Raw genomic sequence first — 15,333 nt, forward strand, 5'->3', positions numbered from 1 at the left:
CGCTCTGCATCTGTATCATATGTCACCTGGCACTCCCTTTTAAAAAATAAACCTGGTTTTATTTTCACTTCTGACATTTTCTTTGGAAGTCTTTTTTTTTTTACTTGTTTAAAAAACTCCTTAAAAAGCATATGGCAAAATTTTATATGGGAAAGGAATTAAAATGTCAGAAAAAAACTGTGTATATCTCTAGAAAGGATCATGAAAAACGAGACCAAATCGGTATCTACTACTGTGCAACTACAGACTAGGGCATCTTTAGAGGAGCATCTTCTAGGAGCCTATGTGGGCTTAGGTATTTAAAGGTAGTCATATATATATTAGCCATATATTTTGATGCGAGTCCTTTTGGAGTCGGGTGGTAAAGGCTTCTAAGGGCATTACTGGGGGCCATAGAGATGGTTCAGTAGCAAGGAGCACTGGATGTGGATTCAGTTCCCACATGATACTTCATACCTCTCTGTGACCCCAATACCAGGTGCTCCAGATTTCTCTTCTGGCCTCTGTGAGCACCAGACATGCAAGTGGTAAACAGACATACGTGTAGGGAAATACCCATACACAAAAAATAAGGATTCAGTAAGTAGTTCATCATTATGTGTTTACAGTTGTTTGCTATATGGTTCAACTCTTAATTGATTACCTGTTTATAGAGGGACTTCCTTTCTTATTTTTGTTTTTATTTGTTTATTTTTGTTGTACATACTAATCATACAGTGGAGGGTTTCTTTTAATTTACTACTTCTATCATTATTTTATATGAGTATTTGGCCTGCATGTATATGTGTGCACCACATGTATGCCTGGTGACCAGGGAAGCCAGAAGAGGGTGTTGGATCCCCTAGAGCTACAATTGGTTGTGAGCCTCCTCTGTGGGTGCTGGGAACCGAATCTGAGTGCTCTGCTGTAGCAGCTCTTAACCTCTGAGCTATCATTGCTCCAGCTCTAGTCATTGTTTTTAATTGAGAGTAAAGAATTAAGCTGTGTTGAAACAGGAATCTTTGGGGGTCCTGAAGCTGAGTATATTCTTTTCATTGAATATCAAATAATTAAATATGTATCAGATAACTCATGATATAGTAAAGGGGGATGAAGTCTATAACTGAAACACAAAATAAACTAAATGCCAGAAGAAAGGCACAGACAAAAGCAAGAGACCTTGGCTTTTTTAAGGGAGGCAGGAGGCACTTCATAACAGCAGACTTGTCTTTTACTTGTTTACCAGTTGGTTTTGTTGTTTTGTTTTTACAATACAGGGCTTCTCTGTATAGCCCTAGCTGTGCTGGAGCTCACTGTGTAGAGCAGGGTAGCTTAGAACTCAGATCCACCTGCCTCTGCATCCCCAGTTCTGGGATTAAAGCCTTTACTGCCACTGCCTGGCTGGAAGTTTTCAAGTGTAATGACCAGTCTCAGTTAAGTGCCTTATTTGGATTTTTGTACTCTAATAATAGATATAGTACATATCTTTGGTTGTGTAAAATCAAGTAAATTAATGGACATTATATCTAAAGTAGGAACCTAAGTCTTTTTTTTTTTTTAAGATTTATTTATTTTATATGAGTACATTGTTGCTATCAGAAGAGGGAATCAGATCCCATTGCATGTGGTTGCTGGGATTTGAACTCAGGACCTTTGGAAGAGCAGTCAGTGCTCTTAGCCGCTGAGCCATCTCTCCAGCCCCGGAACCTAAGTCTTAAATGCAGGTTGGAGAGATAACTTAGTAAAGTGCTTGCTGTGCAAGTACGAGGACCTGCGTTTGACCCCCAGAACCCACATTAAAAGATTTGGGCATGCTGATATTCCCTTGTAATCCCAACACTGAGGAGGTGGAGGAGGTAGGTGGATTCCTGGGTTTCACTAGACAACCAGCTTAGCCTAATAGGCGAGCTCCAGGCCAGTGAGAGACCCTGTCTTCAAAAATGAGCAAATGGTACCTGATGACAGGTGTTGTCCTCTGGCCTACACAAATGCATGGGCCAGTGCACACACACATACAGTGCACATGTGTACACACACACACACACACACACACACACACACACACACACACAAATAAATTAAAATGGTGCAAATGATGTCCAAGATTTGTTTTGTTTTGTTCTAGTGTCTGGCATCTCAAACACTACTTTTGTGCCTCATTGTCTCAAGTAGCTCAGGTTACAGGTATGTGCTGCCCAGTCCAGCAGTGCCTCAATTCTTAGCTGTATTTTTCTTGTCATCATAGTACTCTCAAGTACCCAAAACAAGTCTGTGGCATTTTGCTGCTCTGCCATATCCCATCTTTCTTTTAGGAATTGGTTTTAGAAGTCTGCATTTTGTCCTCTAGTAGTTATTAGGATAAGGGTGTGTTTTCCTTGGTCATTGTCCTTGGCCACTTAAAGAAAAGTTATTTGCTGAAATGAACTACCTAAAATGTAAAGAAGATAGCTGTGTTCATAAATACTGCTATCACAACATGGTTTGTGTTTCTTTTTTTCTACAAACAAATATACGACATGTGTATACAGTTTCTGATCCAATGATATAGCCATACATGTTTGAGTCATCTACTCACCTTCAGAACTAGGAAATTATCAGTGCCGTGCATTTCAGAAGAAACATTAACTGAAATGTGTTTTTTTATTGCCTCCTTTATCTTTAAATTTTTATTTAACTGTATATGTATATATTGTAAAACACTATGATTGATCTTGCATATTCTTTTTTATTCGTTTGTTTTAGCCATGATTTCATGTTCTTACTGGCCTTGAACATCCTAACTGAGGATGACTTTGAACTCCTGAACCTTTTCCTTCAGTCTTTAGAGTGCTAGGATTACAAGCATGGCCCCACACCCAGTTCAGCTTGCCTGATTTTCCTTATCTTGGCTTATAAATATGATACATATAAACATATAAACTATCTCAATTGAATCTTATTATTTTTATTATTTTGTTCTTTTAATAATACAGTTATAAACAATATAAGGCAGTAGATTTTTTTAACTTCTGCAGAGTAATTTTTGTATGGGAAAATACATCTATTGATGACTAATTGGGTAGTTTCCTGCATACTCTTAGCACACACAGAGCTGTGAACAGTGTTTTGTTTGTATTTGCATTTGGTTTTGGTTTTTGACTTGCTTTGCAGACCAAGATGACCTTAAACTTGAGATAGGAGAGAGGAATAATTTACCAATGTCTATTTTGGAAAAAAATTTTGAGCAGGGTTTCTCTATATAACTCTGATTGTCCAGTAATTTGCTATGTAGAACTGGCTGACCTCAAATTCACGAAGATTTACCTGTCTTTCTCTCTCAGATGCTGGGGTTAAAGGCATGAGCTACCATACTCAGTTAGAAAAGTTTTAAAACTACAGAACAGTAGCAAAACCAGCGCTGTTCACTTAACTGATTAGCATCTGCTAGGTTGTCTTACCATCTTTTAATAAATTAATTTTGTTCATATATACACATATGTATATTATTTTATGGAATCATTTGAAAGTTCTATTCATTACACTTTCCATACATCATATATAATTCAGTATGTATTCCCAAGGAACAAGGAGGTTCATTTATATATGAATATCAATATAACATCACACCTAGGAAAGCTCTTTTACTGTTGATAGTAATAATATCTAATACATATCCCACACTCAGTAGTTTCCCCTACTGAACTGCTTTTAACCTTTTATAATCATCTAAAGACCTTTTTTTATAGCTAAGTGAATTGTTAAATGGTAAACACTTATAAACCATGATCTAAGATGAAAAATAGAATTACCAGCTTCCTGCTTAACTCTCCGTGTAGCTGATCTAAGGCACAGCCCTCTCCACCTCATTAAAAGCAGTGACTATTCTGGATTTTATTGTAATAGCTTCCTCATTTTGTTTTTGAGGCAAGGTCTTACTGTATAACTCAGGTGGCCCTAACTTTTGGTGACCTTCCTACCTCAGTCTTATCAGTGCTGGGATTATAGGTATGAGCCATGACCTTCCTACCTTTCTTTATGGCTTATCACCTTAGTACTTTTAGCCCCCCCCATCTTTGTGTGTGTGTGTGTGTGTGTGTGTGTGTGTGTGTGTGTCTGTATCTGTCTTCTTCTCCCCAAGGTTTTTCTATGTAACCCTGACAGGGCTGGATCTCCCTATATATAGACCAGACTGCTTCAGCCTCCTGGGTGCTAGGATTAAAGACATGTACAATCATGTCATTTTTTTTTTTTACTTCTAATTTCCTCTTTTTTTTTTTTTTTTGGTCTTAAGATTCTTAATTTACAAGTCTTTTTTGTCTTGTACTTTTGTTATTTTTATTTGTTGAATCGTACATTTGGCCAATGACATTTCTAACAGGTATTTTGCTGATTTCATACATTGTTAGCAGTTCTCTGTGGTACCTGCCAAAGGACAAGCTAATTCAAAGACTTCTTGGTTTGCTTCATATTTGATCCTTTGATAAGCTCTATGTGGACGTATACATCTATTTTTTGTTGTTTTTGTGAGGAGAGTCTTGCTGGGTAGTCCATGGTAGCTTTGAAGTTAGGATCTTCTGCTTCATTCTTAGGAGTGCTGGGATTAAAGATGCACACCAACAAGTGTGACTGTTGTCTTTTATTGATAATCTGAAATTCTTTATATAGTTGACTTATTGATCTCTATAATTCTTTTATTTTAGAAATTAGTAAGAGCATGGGTATTCGATTGTTAATCTGCAACCTTTTCAGGATAATCCCAGCCTCAGCTCTAAGGGTCACAGGTAATTCCATGTATCAGGCCTCAGAGTCAAAGATAGCTCTCTCTCTCTCTCTCTTTTTTTTTCACTTTATAAAAATTAGTTATTTTATTCATTTAATTTACAAATGTTATCCGTCTTCCAAAATTCCCCTTCACAAGCCCCCTGAGTAGTACTATATGGTGTAAATGTACATTTTCTGTATCTGTTCATCTGTTGAGAGACATCTGGGTTGTTTCCATCTTCTGGCTTTTGTAGATAAGGCTGCTATGCACATAGTGGAGCTTACATCCTTGTTATATGTTGAAGCATTTTTTGGGTCTGTGCTCAGGATTGATAGAGCTGGGTTCTTAGGTAGAACTATTGCAAATTTTCTGTGGAATCACCATACTAATTTCCAGAGCGTTTGTTCTGAGATAGCTCTCTTTTTAAAGATGGTTTTACTTTGTATTCTGAATGGCCTGGAACATGTGATTGTCTTTGTGGTTCAGCCTCCCACTTTTGGGATTATGTGTGTAACTACCACCAGCTCCTCTAGAGTTCCCTTATAATTTGCTAAATACAACCATCTTCCCAGGAAATGTCAGTTTTGCTTTTCACTAGGTTTTTTTTTTTAAAAAAATCTGTAACAAGTTACTTTCAACTGAGTGTTATAGGCCCAAAATAATTATTATTAAAGGTCAGAAAAGCACAGAAACACAAACTTTTCTCAACATGAAAACTGAACAAAGCAGAACCTCTCAAGCTGATCGTTAGTTTTGAGCCTTTGCTGGCTCAGCAGAAGGCAAGGGAAAAGCAGCTACCATACTGAGTAAACATTGCTCATTCTTCTCCATTCTAGATTCCTCAGCTCTTTAAACCCAAGCTTAGTTGAGAGTAACTTATTTGCTCTTAAAGGATTTGTCTTTGAAATAAGCCAGTCATAGAAGTTCATATACCATGTGGTTCTACTTTATGACAGGTAAATGGGGTTACCAAGTTCATAGAAACAAAGATTGATGGTGGTTGTCAAGGACTGGAGGAGGGAGAAAAGAGGAGTTGCTAATTGATGGTAGAAAATATAAAAAAGATGAATAAGCTCTGAAGGTCTGCTTTTCAATCTTAAAAAAAGAACATTACCTAGTTCCTTTATTTCTAATAGTCTTACATAAGAGAAATGACATATGAAGAACAATTTTAGCTTCATGGAAAATCTAACATGTCCTAATGTTCTTTGTAATTTTATTTGGTAGGAACAGTAAATGACCTACACTCTTAACAGATATGTACTATTATGTCTTCCTGGGTGCATGCAGGCTCAATAAGTCTTCTACTGATAAGTAATACTCTTGGCTCTTAACAGATTTTGAAGTTTACAATACAGTATTGTCTCCTATTGTCTCTGAAACAAATAAATATATTCAAGCTGAACACAATACAGATTGATTATCTTTGCACAGAAGTACAATACAAAATCAAGGTGTCAGCAGGGTTTCATCCCTCTCCAGAGACCCTTGAACAGAATTTCCTGTTCACTTAGGTTGTTGACAAAATTGAGTTCCTGATGTTGTAAACCAAGTTCTGTTTTGCTGCCTGGCAACTGCGGCTGACCCTTTCCTTTGTCTTTAAAACCAGGACACAGGTTGTCTTTTTTAAAGTCTCTTCTTTCTCACCCCCTTGTTTGTCTCCTTAGTGTCTATTAACTCTTCAAATTCAGTTGGGCCCATTCACACAATCCAAGGTAGTTCTGGCTCGTGCTTAATCTGGTATAGTTTCCGGTTCTCAGACATTTGGGAAACACAATTTTGCCTATCATATTCTAGTGAACTGGAATTTTGTTGGGTTCTTTAACAAGTCATCTGACTTCACCTATTTATTTTGTACTTTTACATTTTTTACATTTGCATACAAAATAATGGAATCTGTTCCGGTATTTTTATATATGCTTTGTTCTTGTTGGTCTCCTTCCTCACTCCTCTCTCTCATCCCCCTAGCTTCTCTTTTAGCCTTTTTTCCCCACACAGTACCCCCCTTATTTAATATCATATATTTTAGTATCCACTTTCTTCTCTCTAAAGACCTCTTCTTTCCCTCTTGTGGTTCACTTTCTAGTTTCATACCTCTACCCACACGGACATGCATATTTACACATATACACATTAAAATCTAAGAGTCACATGTGAAAGAAAACATACAGTATTTGTCTTTCCTAGCCTGGCTTATAATAGTCCTTAGTTGTATCCATTTGCTGATACATACCACATTTTCTTTGTCTCTTCATCTACTATAGGCATTTAGGCTGGTTCCATTTATTAGCTACTTTTTATGTAAAAGAAGTGACCTATCATATAGTGTAGGTCACATTTATTTAGCTTAGTTTAGAATGCTCTTTACTCAGGAGTCTTTCAGACAGATTTTTTTATTACCTTAATTTTATAAGTAAGGAATTGAATGGTGGAGGAGTTAAATAATTGCTGGAAATAGTTCAGTACCTACCCCCCCCCATCTCTCTTTCTTTCTCTCCTGCCCCTCCTCTCCCTCCCTCCCTCCCTCCCTCCCTCCCCCCCCCCTCTCTCTCTGTGTGTGTGTGTGTGTGTGTGTCTGTGTATGTGTGTGTCTGAGCTCATGGGAGTGGAGTCCAGAGGACATGTTTTGCTTTAATTTTGGACTGGGCTTCTCACTGGCCTGGGACATTCCAAGTAGGCTAGGCTGGCTGTCCTCTGAGCCACTCCCCACTTCTGAGATTACAAGCATGAGCCATCATGCCTGTAGTTTTTCTTTTTTAAATATGAGGTTTGGGAGTCAAACTCACAAATTCATGCCTGCACAGTAAGCTGTGCCTAGACCTAGGACTCTAACATATTAGGAGGATGCAATTTTTCCACTGTTTGGCTGGCTCATTAGTTACTGAGATCAAGTACCTGATGAAGGGGACCTTAAGGGAGGGGAGTTTATTTTGGGGTCTTGGTTTGAGTTCTAGTCCGTCATGGTTGGAAAGGCATGGTGATAGAAATGGCTGTCAGCTGGGACTTCTCATTTCCTTACATCTCAGCAGAACAGGAAGCAGAGAGCAGGGAATGTTGGTGGTCTGCTCACTCTCTGCTTTGGGTTTAGTATGGAACCTGAGACCATGACCATGGGATGATGCTACCCACACTCAGGGCATCGTCCTTCCTCAGTTAAACCTCTCTGGAAACACTCTTACAGACGCACTTGTGTCTCCTAGGTGATTCCAAATCCAGTTAAGTTGGCAATAAAGATTAACCATCCCACTGGCAACCCCCCTTTACACAACAGACCATAGTAATTAGGAACCAATGTTTCAATTTTTTTGAAAATGGTTTAGGTTTGCTAACAAATTGTCGTTTGTATTCATAAATATGGTAAGGATATGTTGAAAAAAGTATGAATTAAAATTAGATTATAGGGAAGTTTTTTAAGAAAACATTCTCTGAAAATGCAAACAGATTTTTGGCCTGTGAGAATGTTGTTTCCTTTGAGATCATGGTGCTGTCTCAAGACAGCTCTTAATTTGTAATGTGGTTATGAGTGGGTGGGCCCAGTATTTTTGTAGTAAAATATTGGTTCTGATTTGTTTTGCTATAAGTGATACGTACCTAAGTATATCCATATTCTTGGCAACAGAGCTGGTTTTCTCAATCAGTACAATGGAATCATCTGCCTTCCTATTTTCTTCATCTGAGTTAGTCTTTTTTTTTAAAGTTGTAAATTTGGCATTTTATTTATTTTTGAGGTTGAGAGACAGGTAGGTATAGAGAGCAGACTATCCAAGAATATCATTAGATATACTCAGCAATTAGTAACTTGATTGAAATGTAAATGCATTTAGTTAGGTGGGACATCATATTGCTTTTATGGCAGACCCAGTAGTCAGCTATAGGTATGTTACTTTTGGAACCTTCCTTTTGTGTCTTTTTTTTTTTTTAATGAATCACTCACCCAAACTTTCTTGTTTTTTTTTTGTTTGTTTGTTTGTTTTTTGAGATTCTGTATATTTACCAGACTGGCCACAGTCTTCCTTCTACCTTTTAAGTACTTGTAATTACTTGGATTTGTAATACCATGCTTGGTCCTAGTTCTCCCTAGGTCCCTCATTTCTATGCCATTCCATTTGTTTATTCAGCAAACATTTGACTGCTATGTGGTGGGAGGTTCTAGGGCTAGCATGTGTTCATAGGATTATGAAGCTCATAACTCATTCTGAGACTCAAACATGAAGGAAACAATAAAAATCAAAAGGAAGATGGGAATAGTGAAAGTGAATCAAGGTTCTAATATAACCTACATTGAGGGGTAAGGTACAAAGAAAATCCTGAGAAAAGGATGAATGCGTATTTTGCCAGGCAAAAAATTGGGATTGACTATTCTAGGGCAAGGAGTACATATTTACCAAAATGATGTCTCACCAAAGCTGCTTGGCAAGCTTGAGTAACAGCAGAAGGCCCAGTGGGCTGTGGTGAGGTGTGTGCTCACATGTATGTACATTTGGGGCAGGGTTGCAGTAGTCATTCTGGAAAGAAGTAGCACTAGTACTAGGTCTTGAAGAGTTCCATCGGTCAGGCTTCTGCATTTACGTTGAACCACCATGCAATGCGTATGATCTTGTTCCCCAGAACTTCATCGTAAAGTGATGTGATATGTAGATAGGGTGACCATATAGTTATATTATCATCCAAATTAGGATACTCTTGTGAATAAGAGAGGGCAGAGTTAATTATGCTGGTATAATGGGAATAAAGCAATAGAGAACAGTTCTGAACTACTCCAATAGACTTTGTAATTGTCTAGAAGCCATGCGGAGTAGTGACAGTAGATGACATGTTCTTGCTTTCTTATCCCCTCTTTACCCATAAGTGCTGATGAGGAAGAGGCCACCAGGAACCCCTGCACTAAATCTAGTCTGCAGAAGCACAGTCTCACGGCCTGTCCAGCAGCAGCTTAGAGTTCTTCAGACTGCCAGTTCATAAGTTTCTATCTTTGATATTAAGGGAGATTTTATTAATAGAATTTCAGAATTTAAGTTCTAAAAACATATAAGAAAGGAAAGCCTTGACTATTTAGCACATGAATTTTCCTTACTGGAAACTTTTCTATCCTTCTCATGGATGACATGGCCAAATTATATGTTCCCAAAGGTGGCCAGGCAGAAATGGTGTGGTCCAATTTAAACCTCTTTGAGTGAGTATGTTTAATGATTTGGCCCTTGTGGATAATGCAAGAAGCTTTCTTATGTTTGTCAAGCTCTCTACAGCAGTGATGGTGGCATGCAGTAATAAATCTGACTTGTAGGAACTAGAGAATAGCTTCACTATTGATTTGATTTTGTTTTTATGAAATAAACTGTTTGGCTGAATCTATAGAATAAGAATTACTGTACATTTTTTTTCTGTTTCCTGTTTCCAAGTTACTTTCCATGACAGGGCACTGAAGGAAAATGGCTAATCCTTTCAGCTTACTGAGAAATGGCTCATCCCTTTTGATTACCACCTTTAATATCTCTAGCTGCAACCCCAGCTAAGAATTTGGTATCTCCCAGGCCTTTCTATGATACCCTACCTCAATAAAATGGTTTGACCATCTCCCAAGAAAATAATAGTATTTCATGTCTCTATCCTGCCAAATACTGATGACACTTTGCAATGTTTCACTATTTCTTTTCAACTTGTATTAAAGCTCTCAATTTTGTTTTACAAGCCAGGAAATGTGAAGAATTCACCTGGAAATAAATAGAAAACTCCATGCTCTGCCCATTTTAATCAGGTAAAGACTAAAAACAACAACAAAAACTCTGGTTTTTTTTAGCATTGTTTGTGCTAGCTGAAATAATTTATTGTCAATTAGCTAATTATAGCATTTTCATCTTGATGTGGAAATTTAGGGGTCATATTTATTGTCTTTAGTTTCTGGCTTTGTGTGCCATGGCTTATTTAATTGTGTTTCTTTCTGAGAAGTACCAGGGTTTTTCAGATGAGCTAGAACCAGATAGGTCAGAAACTCAATGTAATTTCTTTTGGCCTTATGTTCAATGTATTATTGATCTTTATCTGTTTGCTTAATATCCAGCACCTGCTAAGTACAAAAACATTAATTATATTACTATTTTGTGAATATACTAGAATTATGTAACAGATCTTCTTATTTCTAGACAATTAGCAAATTATATGGAATTAAAAATTAACCTAGATATCCAGCTGCGTGAAAGTAGTTTAGTTACAATATATCTGTAAAGAGGATTATTATTGTTTCAGTCATACTTAATTGCATAGGAACATGTACAAATCCCTTTTGTTGTGGTACTGAGATTGAACTACATGCTAGGCAAGCACATTATCTACCCCTGAGCCCTTTTTCCTTTTTATTTTCTAGACTTTTTTGTGAAGTGTCTGGACTAACCTTATATTTTCAGTCTTTCAGCTTCAATTATTAAATAGAAAAGAAAAGCAATATGATATTTTGTTAGACCAGGAGGTATAATAGAGCATTTTGATGTGTATTTTTATTTGTAACTTTATATTTTTTCACATTTCCTGCAGTGAATATGGGTTTTCTTTTACGTGCATTGTGTATGTGTGTGTGGCATTGGGGATTGAACCCAAGCCTTCACAGATGCCCGGGCAAGCATTCTATCAGTGAATTACTACTCTAGCCTATCTTAAAAGGTTGTGTATCTCAAGTTCTATTTAAAATTCACAAAACTCCTGAGTTCGAGGATTTTCTTTCTTATCTATCTCCATGTTTTTAGAGAGCCAGATAATCATGTCATTTGGAATTTGAGACTGTCCAGTGCAACCCCCAGCTTCCAACAGAATCCCCTGATCCTCCTCTTGTCACCTACCTTTTATATCTCCATTGTTAGGAAACACCCCACAGGGCAGTTGTCTTTGGACAGTTCTGATATTTTAGGAAGCTTTTACTTATAGCAAGCAAAATATACTTTCTTGTGACTCCTAGGGTGGTCATAAATTTGGTTGATGGGTCACCGAGAGCAGATGCAGTTCTACTTTGACATTTAAACTAATGCAAAGCCAGTACTCTGTTGTTATACAAATAATTTAGTAACAGACGAGATCTTGTTAAAAGGCAGAGATCTATGCTCCATCCCAGAACAGTATTTCTGGGGATATAGCAACAGAAGGAAGACAAGAAAGTAAATTTCCAGAGAGCCATACAAGTCCTTTAGAGACTTTACATAGAATGTGTTTGTATTTCTCTATAGATGTGAGATCTAACAAAGAAAAAGTAGCTATTCATCTTAGTGTTGAGAGATATTCTAGACCAGGTTTCAACTCACTGTATATACAACCTTTATTTTTACTACTGAATTTTTAGAACGTTATTGGTGGTGTAGGTTTTAATAATAAAAGCAATAGGGGGCTAGGTAGATGGTCTAGTCAACAAAATGCTTGCAATGGAAGCAGGAAGACCTGATTTTGGATTCCCAGCACCCATGTAGAAAGCTAGGTTTTGTGGCATGTGACTATAATCCCAGCACCGGGGAGGAGGAAGTGGATAGATTCTTAAAGGATGATGGCTGGTTAATCTAGCTAACTCAGTGAGTTTCAGGTTCATTGAGTGACCCTGTCTCAAAATTAAGGTAGAGAGTGATTAATGAAGGTAGCCAAGGTCAACCTCTGGCCAATAGTTACATGTGCACCTGCATGCACACATGAAAGAAAACGTGTGTGTGTGTGTGTGTGTGTGTGTGTGTGTGTATGTATGTATACTGGGCACAACAAAATAAAAGCAGTGTATACTGGTTGTACCTATCTTTTTGGATGATAGAAATAGAACCTGGGGCTTTACACATGGTAGATAAGCATTCTATCTCTGACTATACCCCAGCTCTTTCAGTAATAATTAAAAAGGTTCTGTTCTGTTGCCATTGGCCCCTTGGAGTGATACTCTAGGAGCCGCTCCAGTGGGGAGCTGGAGCACAATCCCCTAAGTGGTTAGTTCCCAAGCCTTGTACCCACACGTCTTTTTCCACGGGCCTGGTGAAAACATGACCAACAATCATTAAGTTATCCAACAGGTTTATATACTAAATTTTCAATCCACAATCCCTCTACACAATAAGCTTATGACCAGTTGACAAAGATATAAACTGCCTACCTAGATAAGATAAATTGACCCACAGAAGCCCTTAGAAATAATCATAACAACCTTATCCATCTAGAGATGCAGCAAGAGAAACATCTACCTCTGCTTCCATGTTGTCTCCTCTTGAAACTCCTTGCTCTCTCCTCCTCTTCTGTGTTTCCAACCTTGTCTCCACCCCACTCTCTACTGTCCAATCATGTGTCGCCTTGACATCACACTACACCCAGCCCTAACTAAACATTTTAAAAATTTGCCTGGTCATTATTTCTTCCCCAGAGATAGTTTCTGCTCTTCATTTGGTATATTAGATATTTTAGTATCTATGTATTTAAATAGATAGTACACATTTGCATACTTTTGAATTTTTTTTGTCAAGATGAGATCATTTTCTTTATATGATTCTCCAAGTACACAGAAAACTCCATGAAGGTATGTATAATTTTATTATCATACCAAAAGAAACTAACAGTAATTCCTTAATACCCTCTCATAATAGTGTATAGTTTTTCCTGTTTGTCTCAGCAGTACCTTTATTGTTTTTTCAGACACAGCCTTACTATGTCCATGCAGGTCTTGGACTTGTGATCCTCTGCCTCAGCTTCCTGATTTGCTGGGGATAGAGCCACACTGACCTGTCAGTAGTAACTTTGTAACTGGTTTATTTGAACCAGGACTCAAACCTCTCACATTTTAGTGAGTATGTCTCTTAATTGTCTTTTCAATGTGGTATTTTCCTGTTCTTCATTTATTCATTGAAAAACTTGACATTTTTGGTCTTCAATTTGCCATGGTATCTAAATTTATTCACACTAAATGAATCACAGCTTAATTTTCTGTGTATATTCTCTGTCAGTATTTGTAGATCCATTTGCCTCCTTTTTATTTATGTAGTTAGTCCCTAGTCTATAATTTTACCATGGCTTACCTTAAATTTTTTTATTTTTAATTTATTCTCTCATATGTTACATCTCAACTGCAGTTTTCCCTCCCTCTTCTCCTCCCTGTCCCTCCTTCTTCCCATCCACATCTCCTCTATTTCTTTTCAGAAAAGGCCAGGCCTCTCAGAGATATCAGTCAAACATGGCACCCACTATTAGGAGTCCCACAAGAAGAGAGAGCTACATATTTATAACATACATGCAGAAGGCCTAGGTCAGACCCATGCAGGCTCCCTGATTTTTGGTTCAATTTCATTGAGCCCCTGTGAGTTCAGGTTTGTTGATTCTATAGGTTTTATTGTAGTACCCTTGACTCTTCTGGCTCCTATAATCCTTCCTCCACTTCTTATCACAGGATTCACTAAGTTCTGCTCCATGGTTGGCTGTGGGTCTCTACATCTGTTTCCATCAGCCTTAGATGGAACCTCTGTGTACCATTGCTTACTTAATCCTTGGTAATTATAGGTTGCTTTCAGTGTTTAACAAAATGGTAAATCTATTAAATTCTTAGAGAGCCACAAAAGGTTAATAAACTGAGAGAACGATTAGCTAGTTTGCTTTTTAAAAGAATTTTCAATTTTATATTAAAAGATCAAGTGAATAGTCAATTACTTCTAATAGTCAATGGCTTCTAAGATGTTGGGTGAGTTTGTGTGATTCGTTTCTGGAAGGAAGGATATGAGGTAAAGGAAGGTGTGAGGAAAGACATCCAGCTGCCTGAGGATGATGTAATTACATTCTCCTCCTGCTGATACATGGAAGTATGTCTCTTTCTTCAGAGGACAAGCGGTGCATAGTATTTGCTGTACCATTTAAGCATGTACTTGGCATCGTCACCTACCTCAGTATGCTTGGGTACTTAGCCAGTTGAAAGTCTGAATGTACCCGTGTATGGGACACATCCTCAGTTTTGGTTCATTCACCTGCAGTGTTCCCTAACTCATTTTCTTTATGGTGATAGAATGGTAATGTAAAAAAATATGTATGTTTATTTAAGTCTAAATAAATTCCAAAAGTTATAATTTTAGAGTCATTTTTATTTTCCTGTGTACACTTAACTTACATTTTTCTTTCTTTCTTTAAGTTATAGGTAAACATTGGAAACTCCAGACAGTAAATCAGTATTTCTACAGACAAATGGCAGAATCAGTATTGGATATAGTAAACTGGCTTTCTTCAGGAAAAACAACACTAAGCCTTTTTGCTGTTTTGGGTGATGCCATATTACAGGCCAACTAATCTGCAATCTTTCACATGGAAATAATGTACAAGCCTTAGAACTCCTCATTCTTAGATCACTATTTATGTAAAAAATTAAAGTCCAGATTCCAACAAAGCTGGCCTGCTTTCTTTACTGCTATGAGTTTAAGTGAGCGTCTCCCGTGCTTATCCACATGGTTTATGTGTATATATGGTTATTGTGAGAGGCTTATTTCTCTCATGTGTATATATCTATTTGCATGCACACATGTGCAATGTGTGGTGGATGTGTGTACACACGAGTGTGTGCTAAAGACAATATTTACTTTGATTTTTTTAAGGGTTAGCTTTTATTTTACTTGGCTCACTTTGGAATATTT

At 37.4% G+C, this 15,333-nt stretch overlaps 1 protein-coding gene across 1 annotated transcript in view; it reads left to right on the top strand.

Annotated features, from left to right (window-relative positions):
- The window catches only part of APOO (apolipoprotein O), a 64,596-nt gene extending 49,515 nt beyond the window's left edge, over window positions 1-15,081 (top strand). The window contains exons 8-9 of the mRNA XM_080910934.1: window positions 10,410-10,475; window positions 14,838-15,081. Coding sequence (XP_080767060.1) covers window positions 10,410-10,445 — 36 coding nt within the window. The 3' untranslated portion in view covers window positions 10,446-10,475; window positions 14,838-15,081. The remainder of the gene's footprint in view (window positions 1-10,409; window positions 10,476-14,837) is intronic.
- The last annotated feature ends 252 nt before the right edge of the window (window positions 15,082-15,333 follow it).

Source organism: Micromys minutus (assembly GCF_963924665.1).
Source record: "Micromys minutus genome assembly, chromosome: X".
NCBI lineage: Eukaryota > Metazoa > Chordata > Mammalia > Rodentia > Muridae > Micromys > Micromys minutus.